Here is a 21117-nt window from a genome sequence, read left to right as displayed (position 1 = left end):
TTCATCTGCTACAGCTATGCATCAGTCTGTACCCATCGTATCATATACAAAACACCTTTCAACGCCCTCTACAGCGAATCTACGTGATCCTGTTGTTTCATTGTCAAGTTTAAAACCGTGTTTGTTTACTTCTGAGTGCTGCTATCCCGGTGTAGGCTGACCAAACAGGAAGGTGAAGGGAAGCAGGGAGAGGTGACCTTACCCAAGGAAAGGTGCCCCTCAAGGCCCCGCTTGTACATCATCACCAGTATCTGCGTGTCTTTCAGTGCATCCATACAGTGACTGACTCAGTAAACATCAAGGCTAAGGCATTCCTGGGGCTCATCAGGGTCTAGAGGGGAGTCTCACCTCCCAGGAGACCATGTGGCATTGCACTTCCCTCTTCCTCGTCTTGACTCTGGCAGCTGCGTCAGCACATGATCTGGCTGCAACAGCGCTGTCAGCCAACGAGGAACTACTGCAGCAGCAAGCCAGGCTGCAGTCCCTGAAGAGCAGTGGCACCTCCGTGCAGAGGCAGCTGCTTGCAGAGGAAACCACACAGGATGCACAGCTCCCCGCCAGATCAGCAGGCGGGAGCGCCCAGCGCAGAGGGGCCCGGCTGAGGCTACAAAGGAGGCGCAAGGCCGCAAGGGAGGCAGCCAACGCTGTGAGCAGTGAGAGGAGAGCGGAGGACGCCCCCGGCTCACCGGAAATAGAGTTGCACAGAGAGGCCGCGCCGCAGAAACTGAGACCAAGTAATGGCGCGGACGAGGAAGCCCAGGAGCCTGGTGAACTCAACTTGTTGAGCGTTTCTGATGGTGAAGCCACCGAAGAGGACCTGGCAAGAGCAGCTCTGCAAGGCAGCGAGCCCAGCCAGCCTGCTGCAGATAAAAATCCACGGGACACTGCCGGGAGCGGCGAGGCGCCGCCCACCGCAGCAGGCGAAACGCGCACCGACGTGCCTCCGCGCCCCCCGCTTGTGCTGGGCTTCGGGAGCGATGCAGATGCTCGCGACAGTGCCGAAGCAGCAACGTCGCCTCGGAATTCCGGGGAACCGGCCGCAGATGCCGCGCCGCGTGATGCGGACGCCGTCAAAGCCGCCGAAGGGGTGCATCGAGCGGCGGAGGATCCCTCGACCCGAGGCGGCAAGCGTGAGGCAGCGGAGCCACTGCCGCACGACGGAGGCCTGCAGGATCTCGGGGAGGGTGACAAGGATCTCGGCTCGGAGGAGCAAACGTTCCTGCCGCTGGCGCCTCCAGAGGACGACCTCTATGACTCATCCAAATCTGAGGTGCTGGCAGAAAGGAAGAGGGCAGCCGGCTCCTGGCAGCGGGGGTCTCAGCAGCCTCCCAGAAAGGCAGGCGAAAGCACGGGGAGCTCCGAGCAGAAGTCTGGGATGCCCGATGGTGCTGATGCGGTGCTCGAGAGGAGCAAGCGCAGCTCTGAGCGCGAGCCTGCGCAGACGGGCGGTGATCTGGGAAGGCCCCTTATGCAGGGTGCAGATGGCGCGAGGGCCAAGGACAGCGGGAGCTCGCGCGGGCGTGAGCAAGAGGGTGAACCCGCCCTGAACACAGACAGCAACAGGCCTGCCAGTTGGGCGGATAGCGAAGCTAGAACTGACGCGGAATTCTCCACGTTACAGGGCACCTTGCGCGATGCGCTGAAGCAGCTCCAGAGCGACGGTGCTGAAGATGGCGTTTGGGTGATCTCACCAGACGAGGTGCGCCACGTTTTCGTGTCATGCTTCTCCCAGGGCGCAGAAACCTGGCCAGCAGACAGCATGCATGGCAATGTGGACACATGCACGCTTGCCAAGCCAAGTTGGGCGGCGCATGGCCTACACACGAGCATGCAATGGACGCATGAAGTCTTCTGTGGGCCTGTCATCTTGAGCGCATGTGGTAAGTGTTTGCGCAGGAACTGAGGGACGCGGCTGAGAAAGGGGACAGCAGGTCAACGCCGCCCAAGAGGGGCGATGGGGAGAGGAATGCTGAGGGCAGGCCCAGCGGCGGAAAGGATGATCCGGACAGCGGTGCAGAAAAGAGCATCGCAAGCAAGGACCAGCCAGCCGGGAAGGCAGGCGCTAACAGCAGGCAGAACCAGAGCACGGAGGCCGATGCGCCCAGGGAGCAGGGTCAGAAGACCGAGCCAGGGCAGGATGACGGGCGGGCGGAGAAGCCGGCATCAGAGCCGCATGCCTTCTCGCGCATGCTGGATAACCTCCAGATCACGAACATTCTGGATATCCCCTGCGGCGATGCACAGCAGGTGGCCAGCAAAGTCAACTCCTTCCCAACGTCTCGCCCCGAGGCCATCAGGTCACATCCGAACCCATCCTTGCATGCTCCCGAATTGTGCTGTCGCACCCTGATATTATCAGAAGATGAGTGCTGAGCATACCTGCACTGCTGCTCCTCTCATGGATGAGGAGGCGTACCCAAGAAAGTTATGGGGGGTTCTTTTGTCTCTGGGTGCGAAGTTGTGGAGATGATGTCCATAGGTACATCGGGGTGGATGACGCGAAGGAGGCGATCAGCTCGGCAAAGAACAAGCATGGCAACACGCCAAACTTCAGTTTCCATCAGAAAGATTATGTGCACGTAGACCTGCCAAAGGCAGACCTGCTCGTCAGCAGGGCCGCCCTCTTGGTGCGCGCCTGGCACCCGTGTCAAACCTCAGTCATGTCATGACTACAGATGAGTATCCTAGCTAGAGCGCATGCACAAAAGCAGGATCAGCGCATAACATACCGTCAGTGCTAGAGAAACACTAAGGCAGACACGATCAACAATTTAAACGACTAATAACACATTTACGGTGCCGTGATACGGAGCCGAAGTCTCAATGCAAGGTTGATCTTCTTAGAACTGATGGTATGCGCAACGACACGTTCGGTATTGCTTGCAGCGGATGCCCTTGCTCAAACTGGTGGACATGCTGGCGAACTTTGCGCGCTCCGGCACGGAATACGCCTTGCTGGGCTCTTTCAAGGAGCCCGAGCTGGGGTCTTCCGGCGGCGGGGATGGAACGTCGGAAGACGGCGCTGCCTTCTACCTGAGCCTACGTCATGAGCCCTTCAACCTGTTCGAGCCGTTGCACATGTTCCCCGAGCCGGAGGGGTTTGGCGCGGGTTCTGGGGAGGAGGCTGGCCCGGAGGATGGCGACGCACCTGCCCGGCAGATGCTGCTGTACTACGGGGAATACCTGCGGCAGCAGAACTTTGAAGAAATGCGCGAGCGGGCGGAGCTGCTCCTGTCGAAGAAAACCGAGGGCGCCGGTGCTGCATCTGGGCAGGAGCAGGCTGGAGCAACGTGGGGCGGGATCAGCTAGGCAGGGGTGGAATGCGGACACGTTGGGACCGTCTCAGACTGGGGAAGCTCTCAACAGTGATGCATGCATTTGATTTGTCACTCTATGAGGCGGTGTGCAAGGCTGCTGGCAGCGCTGGTCTGCACGGTGCGGCACCAGGCCAAGTCATCCTAAACACTAGATTTGGCACAAGTAGGCTAGACATTTTGGCCTACTCAATACATGCCTATGATGCATGCCACCTTGAGACACACTAGCGACCACATCTGATCAGCAACGAAGGTTGCATGGATTCAAGGCAGTGTTCCAAAACCCTGCTTCGTCTAACATATCAAGAGGGCAACATTATAGTATGATTAAAGATGGTGTGATACGGTATATGTATTGCAAACACACTAGGGAAGGCGTGGTCTGTTTGCAATAACCTCGTGAGCACAGTGCTAAAAATAGGCCCGGCTTGAAGCCACCTGCTGTATTGGCCTACCCGGTAGTTGCAAACTGACATGTGGCTGGAGGGGGAACCTTGCCCATTCTGAGTGTTGCGCTCACGAGGCTATTGCATACGAACAACGCCTTACACTAGTGTAGGGTCACCGCATGCGATAATGGGATTAATGCGACATTTAATAGAATGCGAGCATTTTATAGCACTTCAAGAAATAAATGTTATCTCTGGCCACTGGCAGTACAATGCTATAAAATGCGATCCACTCAAAAGTGCTTTTTGGGGGCCTTTAGAGTCCCCGGGGGGCCTTTGAGGACTTACTCCATCCTCAAGCCTGTTCACACTGAGAAAAAACATTCCAAAAGAGTTTTTACTTTTATTTTTCAGAAGAAACCTTCAATTTACCTGGCTATACCTACGTTTTGCCCAATAAAACAATGGCAAAACTGTTCCGCATTTTATCGCATAATTTTTTTTCGCCAGTAATGCTAGCATTCTCAAGTGTTGTCGCATTATATTTTGTGAATGATCGCATGCGGTGACCCTGCACTAGTGCGTTTGCAACAATGATTGTAGGACAACATTGCCGGTGCCCTGTTTGCAATGATTTAGGATATCGATATCATATTATTCAGCTGCAGCAATGATTGCAGAGCCGCCGCGGCACTGCGACCGCCAGTGTTCGTTTCATGTACTGTATATGCATCCACCGTGCAGTGACTGCATATGTAAATATGGAGCCATGCTTTATGCCATCATGCCATCGTGAAAAGACATGAAACCGCTTGCGGCAAGGCACGCCAGCCTGAGGGTAATAGAATATTCTTAGCGATGACGGTTTAGACACCAGGCACAGGTGTCAAGGTCTATTCAGCGAGATCCAGTCCTCCCCAGATGTCGTCCTGAAAGATCTGTTTTAGAGGCCCAAAGGCCTGCTCCCCACGTCCGTGCATCCCCTGGAAGTTCATGATGAACTTCCCGACACGCAAGCAAACCCATATCCGGGTTTCCAGATTCCAAGGATCAGGGGTCATCATCCAGGGTATCAAACCCCGCTATCACCCTCAAAGAGCTATAAGCCCTGCCAAGTGTTACATGATCATCATGTAACAACATGATGTCTTTTTCACGCGTCTCAAAAAGGGGTGCTCCTGCTCACATGCTGGTGCATTTGGGTCTAGGTCCTACTAAGTTGTAACTCCCTTCCTCAAGCCAGGGGGGGTGGATGAAGATTGTCAAGTTACAGCACTGATGAGTAGTCTTTGGTTCCCTCTCCTGAGGAGAGTCTCCTCCAGCCTGGGGGTAAATTATAGAACCCTGCTCCAGCAATGACAGGGGTTGTTGATCTGAATGATTATTGTAATCCACTGGGCCCTAAGGCGCCAGCTTGACCTGCTGCACACGGAAGCACCTGGTAGGAAAGGCAGGATGCAAAGACAGCCCTGGCTCGGTCATGATAACTGAGAGCCCCCTGTACATCTTGCCATCAATGTTCGCTGCCCAGATTAAGTCGTGATGGGCCAAACTTCAGCTCTGCAAACTTCCATGCTCTCGAGAAACATAGTGTTTCAGGGGCTAGTTTCTTCGAAGCCCATTCGTTGTAAGGCTGCCATAAAGTCCGGTCCCATTCGCTCTGGCACTGCCACCATGGGATTCGGGTAGATCAATTCTGGGTGTTGGTAGACAGATCTTCAGTTGTTTTCAACACAGACGTGTAAGGCTTCTGCGTTCCCAGTAACTTGCAGTGGGTGCTCCTAAAGGCGATGGTACGCAAGAAGAAGAAAAGAGAAGCAGAGCAGGTGCCATGGTGCTACTATTGTGACAGAATATTCTCAGATGAGAGCACTCTCATCCAACACCAGAAGGCGAAGCACTTCAAGGTGATATTGCCAAACATGAGCAGACAGGCGTTTGTTGCACGTCAAGGGTCATGCATCAGGACACTGCTTGCATAAATAAATCTGATAAAGTCCCCAATTTTGGATGGCGGGGCAGTATACGGTGATCCCAACTCAGTCCTTGAAGAAATGTATTCCTTGCAGTGCACCACATGCCACAGGAAGCTGACCAGCGCCAGTGGCCTGCGGGTGCATTGCCATCAGGTGCACCGATTCACTCTTGACAAGTGCGCACAGCTCACCCTTGCCATGAGTTTAAAAAATTACTTTCAAGCGTGTGGCGGTCATGACCTGCTATTCTCGCAGAGCCCGCCATCCTGGGCTGGTCACGCAACAGAATCTCATGCCCTGTGCTGGCTGCGCAGAGTCCCTGCTGCCATACCTGGCAAGGACAGCATAGATCTGGAGGTGTTTGGCATGTCTGGAGTGCCAGAGGGAGCCAGCCCAGGAATACTCACCCCGGAAGGTGACACATTCTGCCCTTTTTGAGCTGGATTGCACCCCAGACCACCAGATGGAGCCCAAATTTTCTTCAGTATCCTGATTTACTGCCACTCCTGTGACTTCAGAAAGTTTAAACATAGGCATCTTGAAAGCCGCATTGGCTTTCTGCCAAATTTATTGTTAGAAACACTGCCTGGAACCTCCTCGTGCCTTGGATACACCTTGAGCGCCCTTCAGTGCAGATTCTGCCAGCTTGGCAGGGGGCATCACGCATGGCACAGTGCATGCATGATTTCCCCTCAGCATGGATGGATGAACGTCGGCCCCGGCTGGTGGGTAAGGGGGCGGTGCAAATACTGAGCACCGTGCCCACGGTTGATTGGACGTGGCCAGTTCATCAAGGGGCAGGATCGCGGCAGCCTCTACCTGCAGCTTGTCGGCAGACGCCCCTAGGGATAACGTGTACTGAAAAATGGATGAATGTTGCAAGACTGAGGAGGCCCAAGCAAGCGTACCTGAATGACGTCCGCGTCATAGTGGTTCCCGCAAATTATGAGCCGGTCGGAGGCCGCATCCACGCTTGAGTGCTACTGAGCTGCGTGACAAAGTGCCACACAATATTTTTGGTTGTTTGTCTTTTTTGGTACATTAATTTCTGTCGGTGCAGAGGATGAGCCCGCCAGCAAGGCGGCCAAAGTGGATGCACCGGGTCCCACGGCACCGCTGCAGCCGCCGCAGCCGCATCACCCACCCTTCAACGGCGGGCTGCCGATCATGTGCGCCCAAAATTCAACCCTTAGAAGAATCCCTGATGGCTTTTAGTATCTGCTGTTGAAGTCCCAGCCTCGCCAAATTCCGCGGAGGAAAGCTTAGGCTCTTAAGGGCGGTTTAACAAGCTACCTAGGTACTAGATAGCTGATACCTGGTATCCTGGATACCGCCGGGCAGGATAGTGACTATTGTACCCAGGGACACCGGAGGTCAGGATGTCAAGATGAAGACTTCGACCGGTATTGTGTTCAACGCTGAAGGGGCAGCAACAAAGGGAAAGGTTAAGTCTTGGTCTTCCGGTAACCCAAAATGCCGCAAGAGCATTTCTATGCGAATTCTTGTTTTTATGGTGGTGACGAGGCAGCGCTCAAGTGGGTCTTGCCTGGATCCTGGAGAGTCCGATGTAGGGCAAAAGCTGCGGCAGCACCCGCATGCTGCTTGTGTGCAAGTTGACTCGCCAATCTTGCCTGTTGAGCTCAAGTTGACTCAGTCAAGCATGCAAATGCACCGGGAAGGCAGCCCAACAGGCTTGGCTTGCGAGGCGCTGATCGGTGAAAAGAGGAGCCATGCTCGAATTTGTCTCCGTCAGGCTCAAAGGGCTCTGTTCCTCTCGAATCATACTTTCAAGACCGGTACTGAAGACAGGTATTGAGGCGCTGTGGCTGATGTTGCTGTGGTGCCTCGTCTCAGGCCGCCGCGACCGCTGCTGCCGCCACCCATGCGGCCGCCGCTGATGGCGACACCGGGGTTCCCTTTTGGGATCCCCCCCTCTGCCGGCCACCCAGGCCCCTACCCGGGAGTGGCACCCCCCTGGCCGCCGCCGCCCTTCCTGCACGGTCTGCCTCCGCAGCCGACAGGTGCGCCACAGCTGCTCCTCCTCTAATAATGCATGCATACGGTAGTAATCAAGCTAAAACCCCCCACTTTCAAAAATCTCATTTTCAAAATAAGGTCCCGCAGGGCTTTTCCGCACGCTGAAAATTTGTTATTTGTATCCTCGCAACCCGGAAATTGGCCCGCTTCACTAGGAAGACGGGTTTCTGGGCTGCAACTTGTTGACTCATGTCCCGCAGGCAATTTCCGGCACCGCAAAGACCTATTATTGAAGCATCCTGCAGGCTTGATAACAATCATGTATTGTGGGGTGTAGTATGAGTACACCAGTGATGTCTCAGGCACGCCAACTTGAAGGCCAGAGGCCGCAAGGTGTGCATGCAGCCACTTTAGGTTGGGCCAATCCTGGTCTGCAGCCTCAAAGACGTGCATGCATACATGCTATTGCTGTGTTCCCGGAGCCGCCACATGCGCATGAATCTCAGTGCCTACCTTTGTGCGGGAGCCGTGAGCCATTCCGGGAGCTTGGGAAACGTGCAGTTGTCTGCGCGGATGAGACATCCGTGCCGCAATACAGCCCTCCGAGGCATGAGTTATGCGTGCTGACAAAGGCTTTGCAGAATGGTCAGCTGAGCCACGGAAACATTCCTGCAATACGTTTGCTTAGGGTTTTAAGGGGAACATGAGTTTAGGGTGTAGGGAAGGGGTCTTTATAGCAATACTTTCGTCACGGGGAATGCAATGGCGGGTGTAGGGTTTAGCGTCAACAAAGGGTCGAATTTGTGCATTTAGTTTTGAGATCCATGACAGAGAAAAGTATGGTAAGACTGTTTTCTCCGCCTGCTGAGCAGCAGCACGATGTGTGATTGCAGGGCCCCTGCAGCAAGTGCCGGCCTTTCCGATTGGCTCGGCACATGCTGCCAGCTCGCCGGCGCCGCTCTTCCCCATAGCAACAGGTGCCGAGACTCCTGCCTCACAAGGTAAGTGACTCACAACAACCTGCGGCCTGTTTAGTATCCCCCTTTGCATCTCAATAAAGTGAATGAGCCAGGGACAGAGCAATGCTAATCCACCCTTGGCAAGAAAGAAAGTATTCCCCATAAAAGTTTTCTTCATCCGCTGCATACGATTTCACATATTCTATGGGCCAGGAAGGCAGCACGCGCATTACACGGGATGTTGAATGAAGCAACCCATGTCCAGGGTCGAAGACATGGTGAAACTGAGAGCTGTGCACGATATTATCATTCTTACCCACTTTTCCTGCCAGGGGCAAGGTGCCGCAGGTTGCAGGTACACTATGCTATTCAAGGATCAAATTTAAGGTTTCCACTTCAGGGTTGAGCATGACCGAGTGACTCATTGGATGCATCTCATTACATATGCATCAAATTGAGTCGCAAGCCCCGTGGTGATTGGCCCCTGGTAAAAGTTGCAGAAGTTGGCCCCGGCTATAAATACTGAGCACCATGCCCACAGTTGATTGGGTCTTGCTTGGATCTGGCGAGTCCATCAGTGGGACAGGATTATGGCAGCCTGTGACTGCAGCTTGTCTGCAAGCACCATTCCTCTTGGCAGGAAAAGCGTGCATGGCATATGCAGCACCCAGGCACGTGCCGGCATGCTGCATCCTGCCTTTCTCCCACTTGCTTTAGAGAAATGTTCAGCAGGTCAGGCTGGCACCTTAAGATGCAGAAAATATTGCGGCCCTTCCTCCTATCTTCTGGCGGTGGCTCTCGCGCAAGCCAGACTGAGATTCCACACAAGGCTCCAGAACTTGTCAGGTTCTGTTGCTCAGAGCCCTAGTTTAGGGTTTAGGGGTTTTAGGATTTGGACGTAGGCAAAATCTTAAAACACTTAGAAATATATTTGTGTTTATTTATGATTATACCAATTTGAGAACGCATCGCCGGTGCAGGGCCGGTGAACCTTGATGTCAGCGCAAGTGCGCGCAGCGTGCCGGGCTCTCAGCCACCGCCGGGCCTGACACCCGTTGACCAGCATCAATCTCCAGCCGCCCCACTCATCTCCCAACCCAGCAGCATTGATGGAGTCTCTACTCATGACATCTCTGCGGTAAGTCCGAACTCATCGAGGTTGGACGAGGGGGAGAGTCAGTTGATAGAATGTGTACATGCTTGGATACAAGCATGTGCACTGAAATTGGACAAGAGTCATGAAGAAGCTATTAAATTCGGCAGACAATCATCTCAAACCTTCTTCCTCACCGCATGTCAGGGGGATCTAAGGAGTAACACGACTATTAAGCAACCCCTGTGCACGTCTCAAGTTGCTCATGAAAGGCAGAAAAAGAATGCTGGGCATTGTCCCTTTCAAACGATAGGGAGGCGCCTGGAATAAGACTCTTTTGTGCTGCCATACAGGGTGGGATCATTTACAATTTGTGACCTGTGGGAAATCACCTGAGCCCTGTTGAACGCAGGAAGAATTGCGCGCTCGGCATCCCAGATACACTGCAAGAGTGTCTGTGCCCCAAACCTGAAGCTGAAAAATTGCATGTGGCACCATTGAGGCACCTGCGTCTGGGCCAGTCTTGTGTTTTGGATGTGCTTGGGAGGGGTTGCTGAAATAAGAGTCGAGAGATGCAAGAACGTACAAGGCAGTGCGAGCGCCAAAGTAGGGAAAAAGGGCTGCCTCGCGGTGTATATGCTGTGTCAGTGCTGTGCTAGTATAGTGTGCACCTCCGGCTCAGGATCATGAAAACCCATGTTGCAGACCACATTGGATTGTAAGCTTGTCTCTCGTTGTCTAGTAGATTCTTGGGTTGCCATCTGCATGCCCAAGAAGTGGTTGCAAATTGTGCAAATTTTGGTCTTGCTTTCAAGTTGAGTTTGCTGGTCAAAGAATGTGTTTACGGATACTTGCCTGCATTGTAATGCGCATTTCAAGCGCCTCTATGATGTGATGTCCGAGATATGCACATTTCTTACTGCATATGTATTTAGTCAGCGTTCCCATAATGATTGCCATGGCCAGTTATTTTCTGGGTGAAAGAGTTTGCTCAAAAACAAGATTCTCGAGTCATGCACTGCTTCACATGGCATTAATGCCAGCAAAGGTGAATCAAAGCCAAAAGTCACTGTTTGATTATGTAAATCCTCATTTTCCTTTACACCCAGCATTAATATTGCAGAAGCTCGATACTGCAGTCCTGCCATATGACCTGACTTGATTCAGGGAAATACTGTATTGGCATGGCATGGCATCCCAAACACACCCTACATGGTTGGCCTCAGGCTGCTCTTCAACGCAGGAGAGCTGCTCAAAATGAATCCTTCGTGCAATTGCCTGGAGAAACTTGAACTTCATCAAGTGAAGCTGCAAGCAAACAGCACTGGCACTGACTAGAAGCAATCAGCACAAGCCCAATCGGTCACTCTGGCCACTTTTATCACAGCCCTACCAGGAACTTCCTTGCCAAATATGAAGCTGAGCACAAAGGGCAATATACATACCCAATTCAGTAAGCCTTGCTGGCCACCCTTCGTGAGGGGTGACCATGCAGGGGCTTCAGAGCATTGCTACACCGTCACATCCCATCCAATCCTGGCGCCTCCACGGAAATGCGCATTCCACCAGACACTGAGCACATGCGCCACACAATCAGCATGCCTGCTAATCATCGCCCCTGCGCTGTGCTGCCCCTCACGTGTGAAATTCATCACCCTGCACAATGCTAGGGATTACCAAACCTGGATTAGTAATCCACAACAACTGTGTCTTCGTTACCCCTGCGCTGTGCTGCCCCTTAGGTGTATATCACCCCCTGCGCAACGCTAGGGGTGACTAATACACAACCATTGTGTCTTGAACCCCCTAAGCTGTGCTGCCCCACGGGTGTAAAATTCATCACCCCTGTGCAACGATAGGGGTGACTAATCCACAACCATTCTATTTTATATACCCCTGCACTGTGCTGTCCCCCAGGTGTATATTCAAAACCCCCGCGCAATGCTAGGGATTACTAATCCACAACAATTGTGTCTTCATTACCCCTGCGCTCTGCTGCCCCTCAAGTGTGCTTCCCCAGCTCGACCTTTTTGGCAAATCGGGCGCCGGTGTGAACCAGACCGTCCACAATACCAGCCACAGTGAAGACACCTCCAATGATGGCGCAAGTTGTTGTCACAAAATGGTACCTGCGCCCCAAAAACACATGCTTTGGATGATTAGTCCGCCCAGTCTAGAGGAGTGCCTGAGAAAGGTGGGACAGTTGTGTTATGGCCTGCCCAAATGTAAATCGAGCTGCAAAAACAGGGGCTGGGGAGCTCAAAACAACAGCAAACTCACAGATAGCTGGAAGTGAGAGACTAGTAATTGCTCTAGCAAGTGCCTATGTGCGGAACACTCTACTTTCTTGTGGCACAGCTGGGAACAAAGTCCTGCTCCTCAGGCAGCAATATCCTATGGAGACTGTTTGAGGAAGTGTGGTCAAGTCGACACTTTGTGAAAAGAGTCTGCAATCTCTTATGTCCTAATCTTGCGTTGTATTCCTTGCCTAAAGTTTGAACAAGTCTCACATTGTCACCCTGGCTGGCTGTGCAGCAGAAGGGACCAAGGGACTAAACAAGTGGCGCCTGCAGCGACCGCAGGCCAATCGACCCTGATGGTTTTTTTGCTGACCACCCCTGGTTTCATTCATCACCCCATTTCTCAGGGGAGTTACTTCTATGTAGTCCACTAAGCCAAGCGACCACAGAGGCAAACCGACTAGAAGACAATTCGCCAACAAAGGGGTGCCAGCGAGACACAATTACTGCTTTGCTGCTGATGTGACATGAAACTGCTCGGCAAGGACCTTCCAAGTCCGGGCACAGTGTTGCTCTGTGCTCATTTCTTCCAGCACTGTCCATGCATGGGAGTATAAATCGACCTGCAGCAGATGGCAAGGCTACAGCAACAGGACCCATGACCAGCAACGGTGTCTGCAGTATATTCTCCAGAGCCAACGTCCCGGCCACAGCTTGACACCACAAGAAGAAAGCGAAGTTCGGGAAAAAATAGTTAGTCATTGATTACTCACCATGCGCGCCGCTTCTCGCTGACGAGGATCTGGATGGGCGACAGGTCATATGTGAACTTAGCGGCAGGGATGTCGGCGGTGTCATACGTGTGACTGTGCACCTGCGCAGCCAGTGGCTCTTCTAAATGAATGGATGAAAGCCAATGTGGCTTTGAAGTTTTCTGAAGCCACAAAATTGACACAAAGATGGGATATTGAACAAAAATTTGGCTCAAATGGGTTGTGTTGGGACCTTCTGGCTCAGAAGGGCAAAACGTGCTTTCACGGCTGTGAATTACTTATTCAAATCCTTTTTGGGTGTTTCTAAAGGAACAGACACAAGCGTCTTCAAGGCCACAAATCTGCCCCCTTTAATTGTTAAAAGCCACATCGGCTCTTAAAAGCCACTAAAAGAAACACCGCACAGCGCAGTCTCTCCCAGACAAAGCATGCGGATCTGGCATCTCCGGGTCGCAGTCACCCCGCGCCACTGCCAAATTGGTGGTTCATTTTCATAATAGAGTACCCAGCAAGTCCTTCTCAGGGCCTGCATTGCGCGTCCGCGCTTGTCATCTCTTGCTTGGCAGAGACCCCAATTGACTTGCGCTAGCCTCAGCAAAGAACCTTGGCTGCCCGAGCGAGACTTTCTGGTGTCACTGGGCAGTCCCATAGATGTCAGATCGGCCTAGTAGATGTGGCAGGCCATGTGAGCAGCTGTTCTGAAGAGACCAGAAACCGGTCCCACGATCCAGAGGCGAAGAGCGGAACTCCCTGGGATGTCAAAACCTGGGCCAGACTGATGTGCATAAATTCGCTGCAAATTACGGCTGTAGCTGTGTCCTGCTATCACCCAAGTATAGTGCGTGCCAACGCCTGGGAGGGCCGTTAAACGTTCTTGTTGTCTCAACAGGGCCCCATTTGACCTGCAAGAGGTTGCAGAGAAGGGGGCCTAGCAGGCTGTCCAAGAGGCCTTGGCCTTGAGAGAAGGCTTCGCCAAAGCTGGCCCCCGGGAAAGACGCAAGTGCATCAAAGAGAGCCCGACAGGGCGGAGGCTGCAGCGTACCGTGTACTCGTAGGCGTCATAGCTAAGCTCTGGGCGGTGCTTGGATGGCTCAATCGTTGTCAGGACCACCTGCAAAACGCCAGGCAGGGAATGAGCAAAAGTCCACGTGAACGATTAACATAACGCCGACGACACAAAGGCAGTTGGCGCGGCAGCGCAACGTTGAGGTAAGAACTACTGAGAACCGTGCCAATTATTGATGAGTCTTGCTTGGATCTGGCGAGTCCAACAAGGGGGAGGATTGTGGCGGCCTTCACATGCAGCTTGTCTGCAGACTCACCTTGCCTCTGACAGGAAGCGCATGCAATAAATCCCCCCAATCTAACTCCGTTGCACTCGGCATCACCAGCCTTCACCAGGAGTATGACCAGGGTCACACCGTGTCTAGAGCGCGCCCCGTGGTATGGTTGCACTTTTGCAGTTTGAGGGGGCATGATAGGAATGATTATAATAATACTAGTATCAGCAAAGGCGGCGCACCTGCATGTAGTGCTCGAAGGTGGCCTTGGCGGCGCGTGAGAAGAAGTCCTGCCCTGCCAGCTTGTCCGCCCAGTCATCGCTGAGCCCCGCCGGGTGAAGCTTTGCCAGTGACTGTACGGACACATCAGACATCTGCTCAGCCTGTGACAGATATACCTCAGGGCCTGGGATCTCCTTCTAGACATCGTGTTTTCTTGTGCCACACAGATCCACTCAGTGGAAAGTGATCCTGTCCTGTCGCCGTTGACTTATGACCGGGTGTGCGATCGCTCGACAAGCCCGATCCAATGGAGCAAGCTCCTGGTCATAAAAATGTTAGGAAGACCCCTCATTTCAGCCTTGAAAAGTTCCCCGCACCATGGAGGTGCGGGGTTGAGCGTGACTTTTATTAAGACTAAGAATGCAGACACATGAGATTTTTGTGATATAAAGATGGGCAGTGACAGACTGCCCAGCCTGGCAAACGTTCAACGAGCCTCAGGTGGCTCCCAAAAGAGGACTGAAATGCAATGATAATAATAAGTAACGTTGAAGCAATGGAGAAACAGCGAGCCCCCACCTGGTGTCTCCGCGGCGAGGGCTTATTGCCAAAATAGAGGTAGTTGACGACGTGGCTCATGTTCATGGCCTGGTAGTCAAAGGAGTGGCCGGGCGACTTGGCCAGAAAATGCAGTGCCCCCGGCACCTTCTTGACCAGCACAAAGCCCGACAGAGCGCACCCACTCGTCTTCGCCATCCGGGTCACGCCCCTGCGCAGCCGCCAGAAGAATAGTCAGGGTTGCGCCATCCATGACCTTCTCTTTCATCTCATCTGCGCTGCCGCGCAGGGGGTTTGGGGTATTGGCATGCCAAGGCACAGGCCGAAAGAATGGGGTAATTGGCTCTTGTATGGCAGTGAGGAGTGGGGTGGGCACAAGCAAGGTTGGCTGTCCATTTTGGCAGCAAAGGGATCCGCAGATCCCTCGTCTGTGTTCCTGCCTTTGCAATACATCACTTTCGGTGACTTGTGTGTATTTATGCAGCCTTGCCAATGACCAGGTCCCCAGGCACGCTAGAGTGGTGGCTCTGCAACCTGCCAAGCAGACGGCAAGGATCTAGACACTGCTGACATTGCATTCATGCATGCTTCTGGCAGCTTCCTTTCATGATTCACATCTCTGGCCAAAAATCCCAAGTCTTTGGACACCTGGCAGAGGCCCTTCCCCTTTGCAACCCACATCGTACCAGAGAGACCACAACATCACACGCAAAGCCGATGCGGCTTGTGGGAGTGGCCTGTTTGAATGGGGGGCTTGCCTGATGTAGTGGTGCGGCTGGCCGGCAGACGGCGCAAGGTTGTCGGCGAACGCCAGCAGGGAGGCCTGGGTGCGGTCCCCCCGGTATGACTCGTGCTCCTTCACTCCATGCACGTTCACCTCGTCATGGCCTGCCCAGAACCCCAACGGTGCCTTCACGCAGTGTTCAGACAGCCAGCAGGGCGGTCCACTGGAGCAAACTAGACAGCTGAGTGTGTCGACACCAGGGCATGGTCTCTGAACCTGCTGCAGAGTGAGCGCAGATAGGCTGGCGGCTCCTGCCGATTATGCAACGGGGGAGCAGCAATGCTGAAGAAGAGGGGCCCGGCAAATCCCCTTTCCCCTTTTCCCCTTCTCCCTCCGTCTCTTTGCGAGAACATGGACTGGCCTCGAGAGGTTAAGACCGCGAGGACAGCTGAGGCCAAGGCCAAGGAAGAGGAGAGAATATGGAAGAGAATCTGCTAAAAGTAATGAAGTGCAGGATGCAGACTCAGACTGCAGAATGAAGGGGGGCGAATGCAAAACCACGGAGCCATAATCGCGCAAAGAAGGGCAGGGCGAATGCTACGATGGGTCCCCCACCTGAGCGGAAGACCCGGATGGAAGGGAAGCCCGTAATCTGGTGCTCCCTGCACAAGTCCACCTCCGTAGTGCAGTCCACCTGGCAGGCACAGTCAGCCTTTACTTGCGCTGAACCCCAAGAAAGACAAAGCTGAAAGAAGCAGTCATTCTTACTCGGCCAAACCAACTAACCAAGATTAAGTTCCTGGAAAAGCAATGCTCACCACCAAATGTGAAAAGTGAACATGATGAGAGCGTGAAAGGATCCTGAACTTAAAGGCGAAAGGCAAAATGTCCCAGTACAAATGAGCACTTTCTAGAGTGACCCCTACTTGACCAAGTGGAACACCCTCCATGCACACCAAGAACATATTGGCAGACAGCTTCAGCAGCTGTTCAAATCCTTAGCCCCCAGTCCAGGTCAGCCCACACGTCACTCTGCTGCAGCACTCCTCATATCGGGCATGTTTGCCACTCGTTCATTTGCAGTTAGCTAGCTCAGCCGAGGAGAAGCCCGTCTGGCCAGTGTGGGCTCACCGTGTTCTGACACCAGATATACGTTCCAGTGACCCAGATATATATATTCCCACTTCCTTCTTAGGACATGAAATGATTTTTTTGGGCTCAATGCCTCATGACCAGTGCATCACAGTGTCATGTGCGCAGATGTCCCACCTTAGCGAATCGGATCCTGCCATCAGCGTCGGGGTACTTGGTGTGAACCTCCTGAGTCACTGCCTCCCATGTCGGCTCCAGCCGCTGGCACCAAGGGCACCAGGGGGCATAGAAATTAACCACCACTGCGCCCATGCAAACATGAGTGCTTTCTTGCCGGCACGCAACCACCAACACAAAGGAACCAAGTGGCGGCAACCCGCAGCAGCCATGAGGCCAAGCGACCCTGATGAGGCTGATCACCCCTGGTTTGCACATCACTCCATCTCTCAGGCATTGATTAGATATATTCCACTAAGCCTAGTTAACACAAATGCAAATCGGCTATCGTCAATTGGCCAGTAAAAATTGCTCTGCATGGATACCTTGCTGCTGTTGGAACCAGAGCCTGACTGCCATTCATGATCAAGACCGGGCCCTAGAGTTTCCTCTCTCTTGCCCGCTGGTCACTCCTATGTTTTACTGCATGTGCCAGCTGCATGCCAAAAGTTCCCACTATGCTGCTGGTTCTAGGATGCATGCTTCCACAGAGCTCAGGTCTGGGGTGCTGCGGGTTTCATCGAGTGCACTTCAGGTCAGGGTTCAAAATCCTGGCCACATATGGAGAGTGTGTCCCACCGGGATCGCATGCAGATGTCAAGCCATGTGAGGGTATTGTATTTGTGAGGGGTTATTGTACCTATAGAGTAGGCTTCAAGCGTCGCCTTGAAGCTATCCTTGCTGAGAGGAAGCGCAAAGTCCTGTGCTGCGGCCTCTTTCTGCAAAGGCACCAGTTGTCTTGTTAGTCAATGACAACACTCTTGCAGGACATTTCTAGACAGCTATCTGGCGTTATGGCAAACAAGCGTCCAATGGAATGCTGCCTCAGCATGCATCAATCAAAATGTCTGCAACATGGAGGGCTGCACATGGGAAGCAAGAGGGTTGCTTGTGTTTCAAAAATTGTCGGTAGATCTGGTTGACAATTCTGCATGTCAGACACTGAGCGACAGCACCATAAAGATGGAGACCGCTTAGTTTGCTGTGAAAGGCAATTAACAGACCCAATCATCGAGCAAAACCTGACAGGAAATCGAGCTTCTGCGTAGTCAGGAGAGCAGGTCACACACCGAGGGCTCATCATACTTGATGTCTACGTTGCTGAGGTCGTCATGTACATAGTAACCCGCCCTCTGCCCGTCTTCATCGATCGGCAGTTTCCTGATCGTCTTCGTTAGGTTCATCCGTTTCTGCATGCAGCATTACCTGCTATCAAATGTTCATGCTGCAGATGGGTGTTTTGCATGCTGCTGACAAATTACCTCTTGGCAAGGGTGGGATTGTGCCTGCTTTCTCATCAGATCCATGGATCGTGCAGGCAGCAACAGCATGCAGCAAAGGAACTCAGTCAATGAGGGGCACGTCAGAAGCCCTGGCTCAACGAAAATTTTGCACCCTAGGAAGCTTCTCACCGTGCCAAGCGCGTCACTGACGTCCAGAGTTGCAAACTCGCACGAAAGTGAAGGGAAGCTGATGTTGAAATTGATTCGCAACAGGTCGCCATGTGCACTTCTGTCCACAATGAGCTCCTCCTTGGTCTCAATTGCCAGGAAACTGCTGAGCTCCTGGGCATCAAGAGACATACAATCATGTTGGCACAAGGAAATTTCCTTGTGCCAAAGAAATTTCCTTTTGGCAACCTGTACAACGGGCTTTGGGGGCATTTTATGCATGCTGGGCACATCTTTCACGAGCCGTGTAAGCTCACCGCTGTTAGGAGCACCACAATGGTGAACGCAGCAACTAATGATATGCCAGCTCCTGCCAAAGTAGCTTCTGTAAGGTCACTGCACACCACAGAGGCAAAGCGTGATGCATCTGGACACACGATTGATCGTATCTGCAGTCAGCTGAATGCAAATAGACATTTTATGCACATGTATGGCAGAGTATGGATAATTATGAACACAATTTGTGAAAGATTCTTGTCAGAACTGGAGATTCCATTCTGATGATTAGGAGTACTGTCATTGAAGCGCCATCGAGATATACAATGCAAGCGCAGGAAACTTTTTGAGCACACGAAAGCCAGAAAAGCTTTTATGTGCATGATTTTGGGGACTTATTGTAGCCTCACTTGGGAATCTTCCGGTAGAAATCCACACTCCGCAGCTTTTGCAATACTCTTGCCATTGCAGATCGGTTCCTACTTCCCGATCCAGACACGAGCTAAGAACTTCTACACAGTTTGACTCCTCGGAGCGAAAATAACATTGACTTGCTCTTCAATAGAGTAAGTAAGGATGTGCCTCGATCAGGAATGCAATTTTAAAGCAGGCATTGCAGCGGAACAGAGCTTGAATACTCTCCAGGTTACAGTGTCAATGCGAAATAAGATCCGTTGAGCAGGAAACAAATACGAGCTAAAGAATAGAGGCTTTTGTTCCACACATGAGGAGCGTATCCTTTCCCTTTCTTTCGAGGCCCTCGAATCGAGGGAACTACTATTAGTCACCGATCACCTCATCGGCAGCTGTGAGCCGCCTTGGAGTAGAGCTGCAAACAGCAGACAAGAGCGAGGACTTTCTGGCACAGGAGCAGCGCTATGGCTCCCAAATTTGACCCCTCCCAGCTTGTCGAGGTCTACGTGAGGGCCACAGGCGGTGAAGTGGGCGCAGCCTCATCTCTGGCACCTAAGATCGGTCCTCTGGGTCTCTCCCCAAAGAAGGCATGAGTCTGCTTCTCTTGATCCGTTTTTTGTATTCTTTGCATGTTCCAACAGGGCTATATTGATGACGGTAAGCTTCCTGTATGTGAGAAGCCAGGCCTGGTTGTGCACTGCTCATCTGTAAGCGAGGCATAGACATGACTCGACTAGAATTTCAGAACTCGATGAAAGTGATCATTACTTATGTTTGCATGTATTATTGCGCGATCGCATACCTCATCGCCCAGTCTGCAAGTAGTCTGACCTGTGCAGCAGTCATCTGATGTTTGAGGTTGCCTGGCTTCAGATCGGTGAGGACATCGCAAAGGAGACAGCAAAGGAATGGAAGGGACTCAGAGTAACGGTGAAGCTCAGCGTGCAGAACAGGATAGCCAAGGTGTCTGTCATCCCCTCAGCAGGAGCCTTGGTCATCAAGGCCCTTAAGGAGCCTATCAGGGATCGCAAGAAGGTGAGCAGATCTTGTCATTGCTGACAGCCTTACCAAGGCTCTTTCCGAAAGATCACGCCAGACCTCACTACATTGGGGGTCCACCCATGCAGAGGGAGCCGTCCTATGGGGACAGTACTGCTGGGCAGGGCATGAACACCTGTTCCAATCTGGCCTGTTTAGCCTGTCCTGGAATAGCTTCTGGCCGCCTTACGCTGAGGCAAGGGAGGGAAGCACTTGGCTGGGATAGCCTGGAGCTTGCTGATGAGGCTCTGAGGCCTCTGTGCCAATGGCCAGAAGTCTGGCAGACGGTGCCGTGAGTCTTGCAACCTGGGAGTGCATGCACTGAGCGTGTGTTGTTGCTGCGCGCGTGCAGGAGAAAAACATCAAGCACAGCGGCAACCTGGAGCTGGACGAGGTGATCGAGATCGCGCGCGTCATGCGCGACCGCAGCTGCGCGCGCAAGCTGGCCGGCACAGTCAAGGAAATCCTGGGCACCTGCGTCAGCGTCGGCTGCACCGTTGACCACGAGGACCCCAGGGAAATCCAGAGCAAGGTGGGGGCCCACCTCTTTCTCCTGCGCCTTGCCTAATGCACAGCAGTCAAATACATGTGGTGCTGCACCCTCAGCAGCCCTGTAGTTCTCCAGTGAGAACATTCATGTGCAATTCGGACACCCAATTGAGTCTGCAGTGATCACCTTGTTGTTTTACACCTATTCAAGTCTCCAGTGATCACCTTGATGTCTACAAACATACCCATTTGGTCCTCCAGGTTTCCCTTGACAGGCAGGCGGAGCAGTGAATGCTAGTGTGTCTGCAATGTGGTGGCCAGCCGGTGATCCTTTTTAGACCAGCGATGGAGAGATGCTTCTGGCTAGAGGTGACCTGCAGCAGTGGTGTCAGTGGCAGTGGTGCAGCAGCTGACTGGCTTTGTGGTGGTGTTGCAGATTGATGAGGGCGAGGTGGACATTCCTGAGGAGTGATGCCGCTCTCGGGGGAAGCAGATAGTGTGTCAGTGTGTCGTGCTCCTGTTTTCAGCCTTCCTGTCGAGACTCACATAGCCAATCTCACAGCATGCCTGGTGACGTGTGCCCAGTCTCTATCATAGATGCCATGATGGGCGACTACGCAAGACGGGCAGGCATGTAAGCACTGATTGATCTTGGTGCAGCCATGGTTCAATGAACCACAGTGCAATACAAGT

General features: G+C 52.9%; 4 protein-coding genes across 4 annotated transcripts; 3 read left to right on the top strand and 1 right to left on the bottom strand.

Moving 5' to 3' along the window:
• Positions 1-361: 361 nt before the first annotated feature.
• Positions 362-3309, top strand: COCSUDRAFT_49408 (hypothetical protein; the record flags this gene model as incomplete). Its single annotated transcript, XM_005642582.1, has 4 exons — positions 362-1699; positions 1897-2297; positions 2480-2627; positions 2887-3309. The coding sequence occupies 4 exons, from the start codon at positions 362-364 to the stop codon at positions 3307-3309; spliced, it is 2310 nt and encodes a 769-aa protein (XP_005642639.1).
• Positions 3310-5133: 1824 nt separating this feature from the next.
• COCSUDRAFT_68416 (hypothetical protein) lies at positions 5134-10596 on the top strand. Its single transcript, XM_005642581.1, has 8 exons — positions 5134-5613; positions 5776-5858; positions 5997-6097; positions 6743-6851; positions 7537-7703; positions 8553-8660; positions 9599-9756; positions 10124-10596. Exons 1-8 carry the CDS (start codon positions 5497-5499, stop codon positions 10181-10183), a joined length of 903 nt encoding a protein of 300 aa, XP_005642638.1. The 5' UTR covers positions 5134-5496; the 3' UTR covers positions 10184-10596.
• A 1117-nt stretch (positions 10597-11713) lies between these two features.
• COCSUDRAFT_21001 (protein disulfide isomerase) lies at positions 11714-18949 on the bottom strand (the record flags this gene model as incomplete). The annotated part of the gene is made up of 13 exons (XM_005642580.1): positions 11714-11840; positions 12725-12825; positions 13767-13835; positions 14247-14357; positions 14806-14973; positions 15491-15672; positions 16124-16202; positions 16778-16902; positions 17457-17522; positions 17883-18006; positions 18229-18381; positions 18525-18603; positions 18894-18949. The coding sequence occupies 13 exons, from the start codon at positions 18947-18949 to the stop codon at positions 11714-11716; spliced, it is 1440 nt and encodes a 479-aa protein (XP_005642637.1).
• Positions 18950-19321: 372 nt separating this feature from the next.
• On the top strand, positions 19322-21077 carry COCSUDRAFT_55030 (hypothetical protein). The gene is made up of 4 exons (XM_005642579.1): positions 19322-19484; positions 19771-19932; positions 20288-20467; positions 20861-21077. The coding sequence occupies exons 1-4, from the start codon at positions 19362-19364 to the stop codon at positions 20894-20896; spliced, it is 501 nt and encodes a 166-aa protein (XP_005642636.1). The 5' UTR covers positions 19322-19361; the 3' UTR covers positions 20897-21077.
• Positions 21078-21117: the final 40 nt, after the last annotated feature.

This window comes from Coccomyxa subellipsoidea, assembly GCF_000258705.1.
Source record: "Coccomyxa subellipsoidea C-169, whole genome shotgun sequence".
NCBI lineage: Eukaryota > Viridiplantae > Chlorophyta > Trebouxiophyceae > Coccomyxaceae > Coccomyxa > Coccomyxa subellipsoidea.
Note: the sequence above shows the minus strand (reverse complement) of the source record. Positions and strands in the feature narration are given on the sequence as shown.

Excerpts from the sequence above, each read along its gene's own strand:
- COCSUDRAFT_68416 (XM_005642581.1), top strand. The coding sequence starts at position 5,497 with ATGGTACGCAAGAAGAAGAAAAGAGAAGCAGAGCAGGTGCCATGGTGC. Across the intron at positions 5,614-5,775 it reads AGAAGGCGAAGCACTTCAAG|TGCACCACATGCCACAGGAA; the intron begins GTGATATTGCCA and ends TATTCCTTGCAG. Across the intron at positions 8,661-9,598 it reads CGAGACTCCTGCCTCACAAG|GGCCGGTGAACCTTGATGTC; the intron begins GTAAGTGACTCA and ends TCGCCGGTGCAG.
- COCSUDRAFT_55030 (XM_005642579.1), top strand. The coding sequence starts at position 19,362 with ATGGCTCCCAAATTTGACCCCTCCCAGCTTGTCGAGGTCTACGTGAGG. Across the intron at positions 19,485-19,770 it reads TGGGTCTCTCCCCAAAGAAG|ATCGGTGAGGACATCGCAAA; the intron begins GCATGAGTCTGC and ends GCCTGGCTTCAG. Across the intron at positions 19,933-20,287 it reads CTATCAGGGATCGCAAGAAG|GAGAAAAACATCAAGCACAG; the intron begins GTGAGCAGATCT and ends GCGCGCGTGCAG.